Below are 18,497 nucleotides of genomic sequence, written 5' to 3'. Positions count from 1 at the left end.
TCCAGTAATTCTGTCTTATAAATAAATAAATAAATAAATAAATAAATAAATAAATATTTTTTTAAAAGGAATACTTTTTTAAGAATTTTTTTTTATTTCTTTGAAAGAGTTACAGAGAGAGGTAGAGACAGAGAGAGATGTCTTCCATTCTGCTGGTTCACTCCCCAAATGGCTGCAACGGCCAGAGCTGAGCTGATCCGAAGCCAGGAGCCAGGAGCTTTCTCCAGGTCTTCCACGCAGGTGCAGGGGCCCAAGGACTTGGGCCTTCTTCTACTGCTTTCCCAGGCCATAGCAGAGAGCCGGATTGGAAGAGGAGCAGCCGGGACATGAACTGGCGCCTACATGGATGCTGGCGCTGCAGGCTGGGGCTTTAACCCACTGTGCCAAAGCACCAGCCCCCCAAAGGAATACTTCTACCTGCACACTCCTCATTGGTTCCTTAGCCCCCTCAGAATAAAATCCAAAGAGTTCACTGTGGGCATTGAGGTCCCGAGTGGTCTGGTGTTAGGTCGCCTCATCGTTTTCCTTCGACACGCGGAGTGTGCACTAGCCTCAGGGCTTTTGCACTTTTGGCCTCCTCTGCCTGGAATGTTCTTCCACCTCACCCATGACTGCATGACTCATGCCCCCTCCCTTCAGGTCTCAGAGAGAACTTCCCAGACCCCTTGTGTCCAAAACAGCAGCCTCATCACTCTAGCCTCTCGGGGTTTTGCTTCAAGCTGTTATCACTATCCTGTGATACATTCCGTCATCTGTCTGTTTGTTCATCGTCTGTCTTTCTTACTTCCATGTCGGCTCATAAATGCAGGAGTTTTGTCTCCTTTGCTCATTGCAGCATCCTGAGCACCTAGAACCAGGATCTGGGGGGTCAAAGCACCCAATAAATATTGTACAATGCAAGCACGTGGCAAAAATAACTCAAACCACATCCAATGAACAGGAAGCTTTTTTTTTTCCTGCCTGGTCCTCAAAGGTAACTATATATAATGCATTTCTTGTTAATGTTCCAGAAAATTTTTAAAAAAGATTTACATATTTATTTGAAAGGCTGAGTGAGAGAGAGAGAGAGAGATCTTCCATTTGCTGGTTCACTCCCCAAATGGATGCAATGGACAGTGCTGGGCCAGCCTGAAGCCAGGAGCCTGGAACTCCATCCAGGTCTCCCATGTGAGTGCAGGGTCCAAGTACTTGGGACCATCTTCCACTCATTTTTCCAGGCACATTAGCAGGGATCTGGATCAGGAGTGGAGAAGCCGGGACTGAATGGTGCTCATATGTGGTGCTGGTATCATGGGCGGCAGCTTAACCTGCTACACCACAGTGTTGGCCTCTGTTCCAGAAATTTTCCCGTATACAAGAATATCTGCACGTGCAATAAGCCTGACACCCTCTCTGCACACATGCATGCCATGTTTGTGCCTTGCCTTCTTGGCGAAGCAGCAGGGCTGGAGACCTGCCTGTAGCAGCACGCACTGATTTGCCTCCATTGTTTTTAATGGCTGCATCATATCCCACAACTTAACAATTAAAGAAGAACCAACTGCTTGTCTTGTTCAAGAAATGGAAAGGCTGACGATGATTAGATGCCTCTCTGTCCACACCTTTTTTATTGATTCTGTGGATGGCAGCGGTCTGGTCTCTTCTGGACACTCCCCAGTGACTGCCGAAGACCACAGTGCTGGACTCTCAGCAGCTCTTCTGTCCTTCAGTTGTTTTGATAGGGCCATGTTACCTTTGACAACTGGACAAGGCGTGGGAGTAAAAATAATAAGCAGTTGAAAGTATTGAGCCAGGGGCTCGAGCTCGGGTGGGATGAGTTAAACCACTGCTTCAGGGGCTGACGTTGGAATGTAGTAGATAAAAGCTGCACCTGCCACCCTGGCATCCCTTATGAGTGCCAGTTTGAGTCCTGGCAGCTCCACTTTTGATCCAGCTCCCTGCAAATGGCCTGGGAAAAGCAGCAGACAACTGCTCAAGTGCTTGGAGATCCCGATGAAGCTTCGACTTGGGCCTGGCTTTTGTGGCCATCTTGGGGAGTGAACCAGAAGATGGAAGATCTCTCTCTCTCTCTCTGTTTTTCCCTCTCTCTCAGTAACTCTGATTTTTCAAATCAAAAATAAATAAATCTTAAAAGAAAAAAAAAAGCAATTAACAAACCGCTGCTTCAGTGCTGGCATCCATGTCAGGGTGCTGATTTGAGTCCTAGAGCTGCTCTGCTTCTGATCCAGCTCCCTGCTAATGTGCCTGGGAAGGCAGGGGATCATGGTCCAAGTGTTTTTGGGCCCCTGCCACACACGTGGGAGACCTGGATAGAGTTCTGGGCTTCTGACTTTGGCTTGGCGCAGTCCTGGCATTTATAATCATTTGGGGGAAGTAGATGGAAGATCTCTCTCTTTCTCTCTCTCTCTCAGATTGATTTTATTTATTTGAAAGGCAGAGCTACAGAGAGGGAAAGAGAGAGAGAGAGAGAGAGAGAGAGAGAGAGAGAGAGAGGTCTTCCATATGCTGGTTTACTCCCCAAATGGCTGCAACAGCTAGGGCTGGGCCAGGCAGAAGCTAGGAGCCAGGAGCCAGGAGCTTCTTCCAGGTCTCCCATGTGGGTGCAGGGATCCAAGGACTTGGACCATCACCCACTGCTTTCCCAAGCGCATCAGCAGGGAGTTGGATCAGAAGTGGAACAGCGGTGCGGGTGCTGTGGCATAGCTGGTAAAGCCACCGACTGAATTCCCGTCATCCTATATGGGTGCTGGTTCATGTCCCGGATATTCCTCTTCCAATCCAGCTCCCTGCTATGGCCAGGGAAAGCAGTAGAAAGATGGCCCAGGTTCTTGGGCCTCTGAACTCACATGGGATACCTGGAAGAAGCTCCTGGCTCCTGGCTTCGGATCAACCCAGCTCCTGCCATTGCAGCCATTTGGGAGAATGAACCAGCGGATGGAAAACCTCTCTCTCTCTCTCTCTCTCTCTCTCTGCCTCTGTAACTCTGCCTTTCAAGTAAATAAATAAATCTTTAAAAAAAAAAAGTGGAACAGCTGGAACTGGCGCCCACATGGGTTACCCACTACGCCACAAAGCCAGCCCCAGATTTCTCTTTCTCTCCCTCTCACTTTGTTGCTCTGCTTTGAGATACATACATAAATAAATAAAAGTATTGAGCAAATCAGTAGGAGAACAAACAAAACTTAAGAGTCCTCCCAATGAGCTCACAGCCCTCAGTGGTGGCCACAGCGCCTCCACTGGCCGCCAGTACTCACCAGAGGAGAGAGCTCGAGGGCAGCCGGGTCTTCCTGTGCGGCTCATCTGCTCCCTGCAGTCACATGGCCGCTCCCAAGCCCTTTCTCTGTGGAGACTGCCTGGCACATCTCTGGGTCTCAGGAAGCAGGGGTCTGACACTGGTCCCCTAAAACTGTGCGCTTCAGGAGTCACGAAGCTCTTCCCCCGTGGCCCACCGGATCTCTCCAAACTTTTCCATCCTGGGAAGCCATTTCTTTGCTCCTGAGTCCAAATTCAATGAAGAGTATCAGGCTGCAATACCAGAAGGCTCAGGAAGGAGTGGAAAGACTCCAGTTTTAAAAAGAACATCCAGAAAAACACTGGATTGATTCCTAAAGTACTGCGTGAAGGTGAGACACATTCCACGCGGGGCATTCAGTTGTGGTAACCTCAGAACAGGCCCCTGGAGAACCAGTGCACTCAGGCACGTTTTATGCAATAGCTGGATGACGGGCAAGAGTTCTGTGATTATAACTACTGTTTAAACAACCTCTCTTGCAACCCCAATAACGAAGGATAATGGTCTGTTCTGGGTTTTAATTGCTAAAAAGAAAACAAACCTGCCAGACGCAGTGTGGCTGGTCCTCGGACCTCCTGTCCATTAGGATCTGGCTACACTTCAGTGAAGCACATATTGAACCAAGGAAACTACTTATTCATCTCAAAACTTCAACAGATTCTGGGTCCATAAATCAGGCTGTTAAAGTTTCAATTATATTTCAAATGAGTTGAGATTTTGGCCTACTAGGTCCAAGTACCTCATTCTATTTGGGGTACCTGTGAAATTTTTCTTGCCTCTAGTAGTACACAGATTATGTCTGTTATCATTGCAAATTTTTTTGTAATTCATATTTTCCATGAGCTCTTTGATGATTCTGTTGTATGCATGAAGTCTGAGCTTTTTTTGCATCAAAGTAAACTAATCATTTCTGGTATGAAAGATTTATTTATTTATTTTTTTTAAAGACTTTATTTATTTATTTGACAGGTAGAGTTACAGACAGTGAGAGTGACAGAGAGAAAGATCTTCCTTCCGTTGGTTCACCCCCCAAATGGCTGCTACAGCCGGCGCTGTGCTGATCTGAAGCCAGGAGCCAGGTGCTTCCTCCTGGTCTCCTATGCGGGTGTAGGGCCCAAGCACTTGGGCCATCCTCCACTGCATTCCCGGGCCACAGCAGAGAGCTGGACTGGAAGAGGAGCAACCGGCACTAGAACCTGGTGCCCATATGGGATGCCGGCGCCACAGGCGGAGGATTAACCTAGTGCACCATGGCGCCGGCCCCTCTTTATTTATTTTTTGGAAGGCAGAGTGACAGAGACAGAGAGCGAATGAGAAAGAGAGGTATCTTCCATTGATGGTTCACTCCCCAAATGATTGCAATAGCCAGGGCTGGGTCAGTGTCCCACATGGATGTCAGGGGCCCAAGTACTTGGACCATTGTTCACTACCTCCTTGGGTACACTGGATCACTCCTTGCTAATGACCATCTGGGAGTGAACTAGCAGTTGGAGGATCTCTCTGTCTTTCTGTAACTCTGACTTTCAAAATAAATACATACATCTTTTTAAAAAAGATTTTTTATCTATTTATTTGAGAGTCAGAGTTAACAGACAGAGAGAGGGGTCTTCCATCAGCTGGGCTGGTCTGAAGCCAGGAGCCAGGAGCTTCTTCCAGGTCTCCCATGTGGGTGTAGGGGTCCAAGGTCTTAGACTTTTACTGGGACTTTTTTTTTTTACTTAGACTTTTTCCCAGGACATCAGCAGGGAGCTCAAAGGAAAGTGGAGAAGCCAAGACTCGAATGGTACCCATATGGGATGCCGGTGCTGCAGGTGGATGCTTAACCTACTATACCACAGTGCCAACCCTAAATCAATCTTAAAAAAAAAAAAAAAAAGGAAGCTGGATCAAATGTAGAGCAGTCAGGACTTGAACTGGCACTCTGATATGAGATGCCAGTGTTGCAGTGGTGGGTCACTTCTCTTTCAGAAATGTTTAAGTTTCTGAAATGGGTCAGTCCACATTTTCTGCTTTCCCAATCCAGTAATTTGTAAACTTTAGTAACTTCTAATTGAAGGAAACAAACCCAAGCATTTTCATTTTTATTAACCCCAAGAATATTAAAGGTACTTTATTTCTGGAAGTTGACTATTGAGAGAAGGCTTTTTACAAATATTTTTAGGGTGACAATTTAATATTCTCATCACCTACCTAATGGTCTTGTTTCAGGATGGCAACTTTTAAAAAATATTACTTTTGCCAGTGCCGCAGTAGCTCTCTAGGCTAATCCTCCGCCTGCAGCGCCAGCACACCGGGTTCCAGTCCCAGTCAGGGCGCCGGATTCTGTCCCGGTTGCCCCTCTTCCAGTCCAGCTCTCTGCTATGGCCCGGGAGTGCAGTGGAGGATGGCCCAAGTGCTTGGGCCCTGCACCCCATGGGAGACCAAGAGAAGCACCTGGCTCCTGGCTTCGGGTCAGTGCGGTACGCCGGCCGCGGCGGCCACTGGGGGGTGAACCAACGGAAAAAAAAAGGAAGACCTTTCTCTCTGTCTCTCTCTCTCACTGTCCACTCTGCCTGTCAAAAAAAAAAAAAAAAAAAAAAAAACAAACAAACAAAAAAAAAAAAACCAAAAAACAAAAACAAAAAAACATTACTTTTATTCTCCCTGTCTCTCCCTCTGTCACACTGCCCTTCAAATAAATAAAATAAATCTTAAAAAAACAAAAAAACAAAAAAACAAAAACCCAAGACCAAAAACAGGGGCTGGTGTTGTGGTGCAGTGGGTTAAGCCACTGCCTGTGACATTGACATTGATACTGGAGTGCCAGTTTGAGTCTTGGCTGCTCTGCTTCTGATCCAGCTCCCTGCTAATGTGCCTGGGAAAGCAGTGGAAGATGACCCAAGTGCTTGGGTCCCTGTCACCCTTGTGGGAGACCTGGATGGAGTTTCAGGCACTAGGCTTGGCCTGGCACAGCCCCAGTCATTGCAGCCATTTGGGGAGTGCATCAACAGACAGATCTCTTTCTCTCTTCCCACTCCCCCTGTCACTCTTTCAAATAAAATAAATCTTTAAAAACTTATTTTCAACTTATTTGGAAGAAGGGTAGGGAGGGAGGGAGAAAGGGAGGGAGGGAGAGAACATGTCATGTAGCTTCTGGAAAACTCCACTGTACATATGGGAGAGATTGACACAATGTTGTGAAGAAGTCAGTTCTAACCTTGTGGATCTCAAGAAAGAATCTTGGGAACATCCCCTTCCGCACTTGGAGAGCCAGGCCTGCATTTAAGGTAATTCCCATGGTAAAGGCGATGTCTTCTTCTTTAGGATCTATTTATTTCAAAGGCAGAGTTACAGAGAGAAAGAGAGAAGAAAGAGAGATCTTCCATGCACTGGCTCACTCCCCAAATGGCCAGGAGCCTCTTCTGAGTCTCCCATGTGAGTGCAAGGGCCCAAGTACTTAGGCCATCCTCCGCTGCTTTCCCAGGCACATTAGCAGGGAGCTGGATTGGGAGTGGAGCAGCCGGGACTTGAACTGGTGCCCATACAGGATGATGGCACTGCAGGCAGTGGCTTAACCCTCTATGCCACAGTGCCAGTCCCATGGTGATGCCTTCTTGATACCCAGCCTATAGTCGCTTCCTTCTCCTGTGTTCCCACCACAGTGTCCTGCTTTTTGTTCACTCTCCCTTGAAGGAGGATGCTCAACTTTGTTCATCTTTATAATTTAGCATCTGGTCCTTAGTAGGTACCAGATAGAATTTTAAATTTAAATATGTATTTTAAATATAAAAACAATATTATGACTATATTACAGAAAATAAAGTCACTCATAATCCCCTAAATGTCACTTGAGGTGTGCACCAGTATTTTTTTGAAATGCAGTTTTTTGTATCTCTCGTCACATCACATATTATAAATGAGCACCGTAATTCTGAATACTCCTCCCTCTTAGCAATGGCAAAGTTTTTTAAAAAATATTTGCGAAGTGGAATGACAGAGAAAACCAGTGAGAGTGTGAGAATCGGGCACTCACTGGTTCACTTCCCAAACGTTCACAACAGTCAGACTGAAGCCAAGGTCCAGGGACTCCATCCAGGTCTCCCAGAAGCAGGGGCTCGGGCACTTGGGTCATCGTCTGTTGCTTTTGTCGGTGCATCGGCAGGGAGCCGGCTCAGAAGCAGAGCAGCTGGGGCTGGAACTGGTGTTTAGATATGGGATGCTGGCACCGCAAGAGGCAGCTTACTCTGCTGTGCCACAGCCCTTGTCCTTGTTCTGTTTCTGATGTCCCGTTGTGGGTGGGACACAACGGAGATTCACTTGCTGAATAGCCAACATCAGCCCACGTAGGCAGGAGGCTGCTGCTTTGTGTGTGTGTGTGTAACACACACGGTGATCCTGTAAATACCTTCACACATACGGCTTTTTTTTTTTTTTTTTTGCATTTCGTGTTATTTTCTTTAGAACAGATTCCCAGAAGTAAGATTACTGGGTCAAAAGATGCAGACGTTTTTATGGTTTTTAATACACACTGTAAAATTGCTTTTCAAAAGGGTTATACTAATTCACAACGCCACCAGCACTTTTAAGAATGTTCCACTGCAGAAATTGTCAACACAGGTGCCATTAAGAATGCTAATCGATAAAATACTGCACCCTGGTTGTTCAAAGTTTGCATTTTTTGAGGCTTATAAAATTAGAAGTTTGTGGAAAGACGAGCACGTCCCTCTTCTGGGACGTCTTGGGGAAACCGAAGCCCGTGTCGTCGGGGCTGGCGCCCGGCTCCGCGGCGTCTTCGAGGCACGGCTTTTCCCGCGGCCGCGTCTCCTCAGCGACAGCGACGAGCGGGAACGCTGCGCCCGCCGGCCGCGCTCCAGCCCTCACGGGGCCCGCGGCTCCGCTTTTCCTTCAACTTTTGCCTTTCTCGGTGAAAATCTCGGTTCAACTTCGCGATTTCGGCCCCCGCTTTGTTCCCGGCGCGCTCCGCCCGCGATTTCTCCTCAGAGAGGCTTTCCGGCGTGCCGGTCGGCGAGCGCGCGCGGCGCGGAGGCCGGGGACGCCGGGCGCCTCGTCCCGCCTCGTCCCGCCTCGTCCTCCAGCCCGGCGCGCCGCGCCGAGCGCGTCTCCACCGCTCCCCTCGGCGGCCTCATCCTGGGACAGGCGCGTATGAGTCATCGCCCCGTCGGTCACATGGGCAACGTGACCAAAATAAAGTTTCAGTATTTTAAGCCGCTGGAAAAGGGGACAGCGGAGCACACCGGGGGCGGGGAGCAGCAGGCGGACGCGGGCGGGCCGCCGGCCCCGGGGACGCGGCGGCGCGGGGCCGAGGGGGCGGGGCGCCGGCGACCGGGGGGAGGGGAGGGAAGGGGCGGGGCCTGGCGGGAGGCGCGCGCGCGCCCCTCCCCCGCGGCCGGCAGCGACGCCCGGGCTCCCGCGCTGACCGGTTCAGGGCCGCGGCGTCCCGGCGGACAGCGGCGCCGCGAGGGGCCGCCCCTCCCACCCCGGGCCCTCTCTCCGCCGGCAGCGACAGGCTGCGGGATCCCGGAGATCCCGGCGCGCCCTCCACGGCCACCGAGACCCCACGCGCCGGCAGCGGCTTCCCCGGGAACGTCCTTCAGCCCCGGGAGCACGCGGGAAAAGCCCCAGCGCGCCAATGAGCGAGCGCCTTCCTCATGACGGTCACGCTTAGGGGCGGGGCTTCCCTCCGCCGCTCCCGAGTTCCGGGAACCCCCTTTGATTGGTCTGGACGGCCTGGGAAACACTGTAGTGACGCCCAATGAAAACGCCACGTCTCGGCCTCGAGGAAATATTCCGTGTCGGCCCCGTCGTAATTGGGCAGCCCTTTCGGGCCCAGGCCACTGGGAAGCTTTGTTTAGGTCTGGAAGGCGGGCTTTCCTGGGAGTGGGTGGGGAGGGGGCGTTGATTCTTGACCAATCATTTCGGTCCTTTGGGTGGTGACCAGCCAATGGGCCAGATGGATAGGACGCTCCTCCCGGAGAGTAGTGAGACCCCTGGTGCAGGGCGATTGGTGGTGGGCGCGGTGAGTGGCAGCCGCGCGGCCCAACGGGCGCTGTGCGTGGGCCGCGGGGCGGGGCCAGGGCGGGTGCGCGGCGGCGGCGGGGTGGCTGGGCCGGCGGCGGCGGCGGTACGAGGCGCGCGCTCGGGGTCCCGGTCGCGAGGAGGAGGAGGATGTGGCGCGCGGAGGGGAAATGGCTGCCGAAAACAAGCCGGAAGGTAAGAGCCGGAGCGCAAGGGGCCGGGGGGCGGCGCGGCGGGCGGCGGGACCCGGCCCCGCCGGACATCCCGGGCATCGGCGGCGCCGGGCGGGAGCGCGGGGGCGCGGCGGGCGGGCGCCCCGGCCGGGGAGGGGGCCGGCGGGGTGGGGGGGGCGGAGCGCGGCCGAGTCCTGAGGTGACTCGCGGGGCCGGCGGAGCGCGGCGCCCCACACCCCACCCCCGGGGGCGGGCTGGGGCCGGAGGGGGCGGGGGGCGCGCGGGGCGGGGGCCGGGCCCAGCGAGGAGGAGGAGGAGCCGGCGGAGGGCCGGCGCCTCCCCCACCCGGACCGGGCAGTCCCCGCCGCTCTCGACCCCGGGCGGCCCGCGCCCCCGGCCCGCGCCCCCCAGCGCCGGCCCGGGGTGGGGGCCGCGGGGCGGAAAGTTTATCCGCCTCGGGCCCCCGGCCCCGCGCCCCGCTGCTCCGGGCCGGTCCCCCTCGGGCGGCCGCGGCGGCGCTCAGCCCTGCCGGCCCCCTGCTCTCCGGCGGGCAGGGCCGACGTGCTCTCCCCGGTGGCCCCCTTCAGCCCCGGGCGCCTCTCCCCGCCAGGGGGACCCCCGGCAGACGGCCTCGTGTGAGCCCTCCCCCTTCGCCTCCCGGGCAGGCGAGGGGGCCTGCGCAGCACCCCGCCCCTCGCGGCCGTTCGCCTCGTACTCTTGCCCTTGCACCCTCACAGCCGGGAGGGTGGGGTCTCCGTGTCCGGTCCCTTGCCCTTTACCTCCCGTGACCCCGATCTTTCCTCGGCACTGGGGTCCGCCTGAGCCGCTCATCCTCCGTGGGAGCTCCTGGGGCCTCGCACGCTCTCCGGTGACCCTTTGGCCAGGACAAGGGGACTCGGGCTACCTGTGTTCCTCCCTGCCCGGTGGACCGTGGGGGCCTGTGTGGCTCTGAAGTCGTTTCCAAATGGGAGAGCAGATACTTCCAGATTAGGTGTACTCTCCGCACTTTCCTGGATTGGGGTGAGCTCATTTCCTGAACACCCTGTGAGTTGCCCTCTTTTTTGTTAGGGAGAAGCCTGGACGTGCCCGTGCTCCCCTCCCGTTTATCTACTCCCCCGACACGCGCCCTCTCCATGGAGTTCCTGTCTGGGCCCAGGGGGGTGCCCCAGGAGGATGTAGGGCAGGGTCTCCATTGTGCCTCACAGCTGAGTGAAAAAGAGCCACAGGACTCACTCGTGCCGCTGGCCCTTCCGTGGGAGGGCGCAGTCCCCAGGTGACACTGCCCAGCTCCAGGGGCGTCTTGCGTCCTTGCGTGTCCGGTGTTCTGATGACCGTCTCCTGTGCAGCAGGAACCAGACTTCGTGCGTCCCACACTCGGGAGTGTCTGAACCTTCCCTGGAAATAAACTTCCCAATTCTTTTTTGAGAGAACTCATATCCTCCTTCTGGCTTCTGTTTCCAGTCAGCCATATTTAGGGAGCCTGTTACCTTGACTTTTTCTAATTTTCTCAAATTGTGTTCGTGTTGGCTGGGTAGGGAGAAGCCATATGCCTTTCCCTTCAGAAAAGGGAGCGTAGACACCCAAGTCGCCCACATGCCATTCGGGAAGAGGTGGCTGTGTGCTCCTTGTTGTACTAGAACCTTCCTTTGGCCCTGGTGTCGTCTCTTGTGGGATTCCAACGTTTCCTGGGATCTTGTAGCTTCCGGGCGCAGAGGACATTTGAATGCCTTCTCTCTCTCGCGCGCGCGTTCTGGTTTCTTTGGATGAAGCAGACAGAGGTGGTCGTGCCGCGGTGTGTGGTTGTTGACACTTACCTGCGGGTGTATATTCGTAGAGATCACGTGCGTCACAGGTGTGTGGGAACGGAGCGGCTGAGGTGGCTGGCTCGACATGGTGGGCGCTGGCAGGGACCTGTGTGTGAAGGAGCACACACGCGTGTCACTGTGGTTGGGAACTCTTGGGGCTGAGAAGCAGCACTGGTAAACGGGCAGTTCTCTCTACTCCCTCATTGGTCGTCTGTTCTGTAGGGAATAAGTAGAATGACATCCTGAATGTTCAGCACGTCCCTGCGTGCTCACCGATGAGCACCCAAACTTGGGCGTCCGACCTGAGCCGTGAGGTTCGTTCTCTGCTTGATTCTTTACTGCAGTGTGGGGGAAAGAGATATCACGTGTTCTGGGCGCAAGACAGGGGATGGGGAGGAGAGGTGCTTTCCCCTGACAGAACCAGGGGTGATTTTCCATGAACATGTCCCGGTTGTGTTTTGGCTGTTTAAACAATTGCCAGAGGTACTTTTGGAAAGGCCCTTCACCCTTCCTGAGAGGGTGGGAGGGGGCTCTTCCCGTTCCTTTCCTTGGGCAGAGCGGTAATGGGAGCCCTTGGGGCTGTCTGGCTGAGGTCAGGAGCCTTGCTTCTGGTCTCCTTCCCTCCTTCCCTCGCAGAGCTCAGGATGGCTCTGGCAGCTAGCTGCTGTCCCTCAGCAGAGTCTTACTTTTCCACAGGCCTAGTGTGGGCACGTGTCCTCTCCAACAAGCTCTGTTTTGAGCCCTGGCATTCAGGCCTTTGAGCTGCCCACCTTGATTTACTAAGGAGATGTGGTCATCTGGAGGTTTGGTCAGTACTGGGCCTGGACATGTCAACTTTGCCTTTTAGTTAATAGTGAGTTGTCTTGTGGGCGTGGTGCCCTTTGCCAGAAAGTAGAGCCGTGGACCACACTTTCCTTCTTGTGAGCTTCTTTTGATTTTTGTGTATTTTATTCTGTCTGTATCTGATCAGCTCGATGGGAGTTGTGTATTTTTAGGGGGAAGTATCAGTGAGCTTTGACTGCCTGCTGTATATTGCTGGCGTTTACCCAGAGAGTCAGCTCATTTCTTGTAGTGGCTCTTCTGTGCCCCTTCCCGGGCCTTTTGTAGTTTTCCTTGCTAAGCAGGGTGTTCTGTACAAGGCACAGCATAAGGAAAAGTTGTGAAGATTGGTTAGAGCCGCACACTTCAGGCTGTTGTGCGAAGTCAGGCTCTTCCTCTCGAGTTGAGTGTGATTGTGCCTTCTGCGTCTGCGGGTTCCCTGGAAGCTGTCCCGGGACCAGGCGCCCTCCTGCAGGTAAGCAGGCTAAATGGGTGCTCTGAGCCACTTTCTTGCTTACGTCTCTCTGCTGGCACGTCACTCTTTCCTCTCTCTGACCGCTTAGGTTCGGCTTTCTGGACAGGGTTGGGTGGCCGCCTCTCCCCTTGTCTTCTTGAAAACCTTACTTATCCTGCTTCTGGGACACGTTTGGTTTCCACATCTCATCCTTGAGTGGATTCAAAATGTTGACACATATACAGTACCTCTGCTCAAGGTCATATGGGGTCAGTTTTTCATTCTCAGAAAAGCAGCATCGCTCTTGCCCTTTGGGACTTCCTTATGCATCCTGTTCAGCCACGTTCTTCTCTCTCCCTTCCGGTTGTAGGTGCTGGTGGCTGAGGGTTCCCCACGAAGAGCCTGCTTCTGAGAGTCGGGTGGTAGTAGTTCAGTCCCTTGTGAATGGCAGACGTTAGCCCTGCTTCTTTCTGATTTTGAGGAGCTCGTCTGGTGGCTTAACATTTCCCCCCAACTGTTTTCATGACTTTGTGCCATTCTTGGTTTCCCATTTCTGAAGTTCTGAGGAAATACGTGTGCAGTTGTACTTGTTTCTGATTTCCCTCTGGAAGAAGCAGAAGAGAGTGATTCTCATGTTCCCTTTCTTTCCTCATGGTTGTGGCAGTTGCTTCTTTTTTGAGATCTTAGGAAGTTGTCCGTTTGGGGAGAAGTCATTTTTATATCCGTCCTCATTGTCTGAAGTCATTGAGGAGGCCTTTCCTGGAGCATGCTATGTGCAAGGACCTGTGGGGCTTTCTGTGATTTTGCTGGGACTGTATTGGAGCTTGTTAGGCTTGTAGTATGAATGACATTCCTGTGTATCTAGTACTTGGTTTTTATATAGTCTTGTAAGCAGTTTTTCCCTGGATTTTATTTATTTTTTGAGTTGTAATCTTACAGATGTATGCCCTGTACTGTGCTGTTGAGCTTTTCTCCCCCTCCCTGCAGGAGTAGGGGTGGTGAAGAGGGTGGAGCTTAGGCTGGGAGAGGCTTTTCCCAAGACTGTGTGGGATATGGGTGTCCAAGAAAGTAAAGTCAGCCTTCTCAGTCTAGTTGTCTAGGCATAACTTTCAAACCATTTAGTTAGATGATTGATTGGAATGCTTGTTTAACATGTGAACAGCAGTGTTATTCCAGGTATTGTGTAGAATATAAAATCACACACATCCTTCATCTAAGGAAGTGGTAGAAAGATATTTTCCTCTTCTGATTAACTTGCATGGTTCATCTCATCAGATAGCAAGAACTGGATGAGCTGCTGTAGTATTTTCACTGCCAGGAAGTGTTATATCTAAATTTAATGCTTAATTAAGTGTTGACCATTCTGGGGCTAGATAGTTGATATAATTACCACTGCTTTTGTTATGTGATGTTTAATTTTTTGTGCTTTTTAATGTTATTTTTTTAAAATAAATAGCCTCATACTTTTTTTTTGAATGGAGGTTATATACAATGGTACTGATGATACTAAAAATTAACAGGAAGGGCATTTTCTTTTCCTTCTTTATTAAGCAGATATCCGCTTCCACGGAGCATGTGGAAACCAGTTCTGCCAGTATTTCACTTCTGTGCAAACTTTCGGGTGGGGCTGTTGTAGTATGTAATTGGGCAGTGTCCTTTGAATATGTGACTGAATATTTTTTGTGCTAACAGGTGGTGTGTATATTTCCATTTTACAGATCGCTTTCCAAGATGTGTGTTTTCCAAAGTCACTTACCATGCCCTGTTTCTTGGTGTTTTACAAGACTTAAATTCTATTTCCTTTCCTTTATTGGCCTTTTACTTTTTGCCCTTTCCTATAAAAGGAGGTTTTTTAAATTGCGCTTGTCCTCATTATTATAAAAAAAGTGTAAGTATTTGTAGGTTTACTGTGTTTGTAGCCTTCTGTCTTTTAGTAAGGGGTGCCCACTGTCCCCTGTGTCCTGTGGCACATGGTATTGTTTTTATTTCCCTAGGATAGGCAGGTGGATAGGGTAGGATGGGGTAGTTGTAGTGTTTGCCACCAGATGACATGCTGGGGTGAGACACTGGGCTTCCCCATGTAGCATTTTGGAAATTTGTTTTTGCTATATTTAGTGAGTTTCTTTCTGTCTCTGTGACAAAAGTACATTTACTTGGGCATAGAACTTGAATAGTGTATAGTCATTCACTTTGCTTTCCAGGTTCTAGTATATAATCTTCCTTTTTCTTTTTCTTCTTCTTTTTTTTTTTTTGAATACCTTGTCAGAATTAGGACATAGATTGATCACACACTATCAGATTCTTTGTACTTTTCATGTTTGTGGTAGTGTCAGTCCTGTGATTATGCCATATTGGAAAGACTTGTAAACACATAGATGGTCTGCCATCCCATAGTGTAAGCATTTGTCTTGTAAGGAGGTTTATTTCTGTATATTTTGACAGTGGACAGAAGTTCCTGATTTTTAATGGTGGGACAATGTAAAGAGTTTTTTTTTTTTAAACATCAGTATGCTGGCTGTGTGTTTCCAAGGTTGTATTACATCTTTCTGCTTAGAATGCCATTGCTTATAGAAGGTCATAGGCCTGCTTGTGTAAAGATTGGTAGTGCCATCCTGATCATTTTTTTTAAAGCTTCATTACCCTGGACTTAAGAAATACTAAGTTCCCCACTGCAAAGAGAGGTCTGTGTTAGCCCCTTTCACTCCTTTTTTAAATGGTTGTTCATTTACTTTCAGCTGATGGGCATAGCTAATATGGAAGGACCAGAGATTTTTTAAGAATATTTTTTCCCTATTCACTCCAGTGTTTTGCTCATTCCTGACATAGTTGCATGTTGTCTTGGACATGAATTCCCTTGCTCATTTGGAAAAGCACAATTTTGTTTTCTCCAAATTTAGCCTGATCTTTCAAGTCATGTAACAGATCCCTTACTGACATTGTTAGTAGAGAGTAGCTTTGAGGGAGAAAGTGCTGGCTGCGGCTGGCTGCAGTATGGTTTGGTAGTTGCAGATGCACAAGTGACATGTCTTGGAATAAATGTTTGGGGTTGGTTCTTAACAGTTGAAACCATAGCAATGCCTGGCAACTAATTGGATGGCAGCACTCTCACCTCTCATCCCACTCCCTCATGGTTTCTCGAATGCCCCCACCTCTTCCCTACCCTGCCCCCCACCCTGTTTCTTCCACAAGACCCCCAAATTCAAAAATGACAACTGTAACAGCAAAATTCCAGAAAAAGCAAAGCGTCCTGAAGGCTAGCTCTCACTGCAGGTGTGTGCCTGGCACTTTTTGGATGTGTTGTCTTAGTGAGGTCGACGTGTGAAGTGCGCGTCACTCATTGAACAGCCCATGCGGCATAGCTTCCGGTCTTCCTTATCAATTACCATGTGGTAAGCTTATGGGTTTGGTCACTTAAAACACACAAAGTGGACTTTTCTCCTGTTATTCCCACCTAGCCATTGTCATGAATACTGGCAATTGCAAATGGCTATGTCCCTACTCTGTGTTCAGCTCCTGAGAGAGTAGAGTACTGGCTTCCAGTCAAGGCAGTGCAGCCATTTGTAACTGACTTCTGTGTAGCTGGCCCCCAACCAGCAGTAGTGGTCTACACTTGACAGTGTCTGTAACAAGGGGCAAACCAGGCCTTCTGTTTCTTCTTTTCTTTTACAATGTAAATTTAACAGAATATGTTTATGTGTTGTTATGATGACATGCAGTTATAACCAGAAGTATGCTTCAAACTAAAAAGGAAGAAAGAAACAAAAAGCCTTCCTCTCCTTTTGAAAAACAGGTGTTTTTTTTTTTTTTTTTTCATCAGGGTTGATTTAGATTGCCAGGAGTCATTTCTGAAGATACATTAATGCAATCAAGAACTTATCCTTTAAAACTTAAATTTGGTTTTTTAATCCTTTTCTGAAAGTAATTTCTGAGGTTGTGTTTGCTGGGGAGTAAAAATAAGAAATTGGGACAAAGTGTGAAATTATGTAGAAAGGAAAAAATACTACAATGAAAAAAATTAGGATTAAAAATAATCTCAAAGTGATGAATGGAAGTGTAAATTAAGTATTCTTAAGAAAAATGAAATGTTGATCTGGTTACCGTTTTGAAATTGACATATGTACATATATGAAGAATGCTGTCCAAAATGGGGACATTGAGAAGACAGATAGGTGTATGGAATTGGTCATTTTAAAATGTTAAGTGTTTTTCCTTTTTTTGAAAAGTAATTGAAATAAAATAACTCTTCTTAGTGAAGAAATTGTAAACTTTGATGGAACTTGAGCAGAATGGAACCTTTAAAGAGTGAAGATTGAAGATAAGGATATTTTATTGCAAATCCACAAGGGGGTAGTGATGTTCTATCAAAGATTTGTGGTGGAAATGTGAGATGATCTCTTCTAGCATTTTAGATTTACAAATAGAACTGGCACGTTTGCATTTTTAACTTAATAAGATCTTCCTTTTAAAATGTTTATTGACAACATTGTTTATTGAGTAAATTAAAAAAAATTCCATTTGAGAAGAATGACTATTTTCAGCTCTAGGAATGGTAGGGAAGAGAGAACGCCCTTGTAGTTCTGTGCTTTGGAGAGATTACTGAGGATCTGAGGGTCACTGTCATTTTCTGAGAATGTAATAATCTTAAATTTCCTGGGAAACAGGAATCTAGGGATCAGTTACTTAAGCATCCTGAATGAAAGAATTTTGGTAAATTATGTGTAAACTTTACTGAAGTTTGTATTACTAGTTGTATTTTCAGTTCTGCCAAGAGATGAAAAATGTGAACAGTCCACAGCACTAGCCCTGTTAATAGTTGTAAATAAATCAACTTTTTATAATCTTTTTTATTAGTTTATATTACATAATTAGATAAATTTTTTTCCTCTCACATAAAAATTCCAGTAGCTTGCCTTTGGTCACTGGGTTCCACTCCATTGTATTTAGAATGACTTAAAATCAGGTGTGGTGTGGCAGTACCAGGTGGTTCATAGTAGAGAAATAAAATTCATGCTTTCTTTTTTAGTTGATAAGCCATGTGGTAGGACGAAGATTTAAGATTGGGATGGAAACTGTGTCCTACTTATTTAGAGACTCAAGTAGCCATATCTTTAAAAAATACTGCTTCCAACATTAATAACAGGAAGCAGTTTTGTGGCCTTAGAAGTTATGCTCGTCATGCCATATCTATTGTATATTTTGCATTTCTGGTCCAGGGAAGAGGTTAATGCAAGTTTTCCTCAACTCCTCTGCCCTTATGCTGACCTAGGAAGGGCTGCTGCTTTTATCTGCCTTCCAGTTGTCCCCAAAGACACACAGTTTCTTCACTTACATGCTAAGCTCTGTTGGGAGCTGAAGTGTGACGTCAGCATTTTCATTCATGAATTTGATTCTTCTACATCTCTTTTGTTTTGTATTCCTGAACTGATTTCTGGCACATCCACACACTGGTTTACCATCAGTCAGCATGTACGTCAGCGCTGAAAGGAAACGCAGAAGGTAGACGACAGGGGTATTTTGGAAGGGCTTGGTTGATTTGCATCAGTGCTGTTTGCGTATAAGGTTGCTGCCCAGATTGAAATCTAAAATCAGTCAGTTTAATTATCTCGTGATTTTATGGATTGGACTGTGTTGTGAGCATATTGACACAAAATTTTTGTTCTTGCTGGAAGTTTAGAGTGCTATGGTTGTAGCTCCTTTGTTACAAAGCAGCATGTCTTTTATAAAAAAAATTTGGCTAAATCGGAGTGTTCTGTCTTATTTCAGAGAGGTTAGGCTTGGAGATTAAATTATGTCCTAGAATTTGGATTTTTTTTTTGTGAGGGGGAATTTGCTCTTGAAATATTTTAGATGACTTTATTGTTTGATGCTTAGATTTTTTTTTTTTTTAATTTATTTATTTATTTTTTTATTTTTTTATTTTTTTGACAGGCAGAGTGGAC

General features: G+C 48.7%; 1 protein-coding gene across 18 annotated transcripts in view; it reads left to right on the top strand.

Moving 5' to 3' along the window:
* The first annotated feature begins 9,183 nt into the window (after window positions 1-9,183).
* The window catches only part of CAMTA1 (calmodulin binding transcription activator 1), an 843,852-nt gene continuing 834,538 nt past the window's right edge, over window positions 9,184-18,497 (top strand). For 16 of the 18 annotated variants that reach the window (XM_070079358.2, XM_070079345.2, XM_070079359.2 and 13 more), the window contains exon 1: window positions 9,184-9,308. In XM_070079358.2, the coding sequence (XP_069935459.2) occupies window positions 9,234-9,308 (75 nt within the window). In that variant the 5' untranslated portion in view covers window positions 9,184-9,233. Of the gene's footprint in view, window positions 9,309-9,380; window positions 9,503-18,497 lie in introns of those variants that run through there. The other 2 variants (XM_070079354.2, XM_070079344.2) reach the window with 1 other exon arrangement.

The sequence above is a fragment of the Oryctolagus cuniculus genome, chromosome 7 (assembly GCF_051225735.1).
Source record: "Oryctolagus cuniculus isolate XC-2025 breed Fujian yellow rabbit chromosome 7, ASM5122573v1, whole genome shotgun sequence".
NCBI classification, from domain to species: domain Eukaryota; kingdom Metazoa; phylum Chordata; class Mammalia; order Lagomorpha; family Leporidae; genus Oryctolagus; species Oryctolagus cuniculus.
The sequence above is the reverse complement of the archived record's forward strand: the minus strand, read 5'-3'. Positions and strand labels throughout refer to the sequence as shown.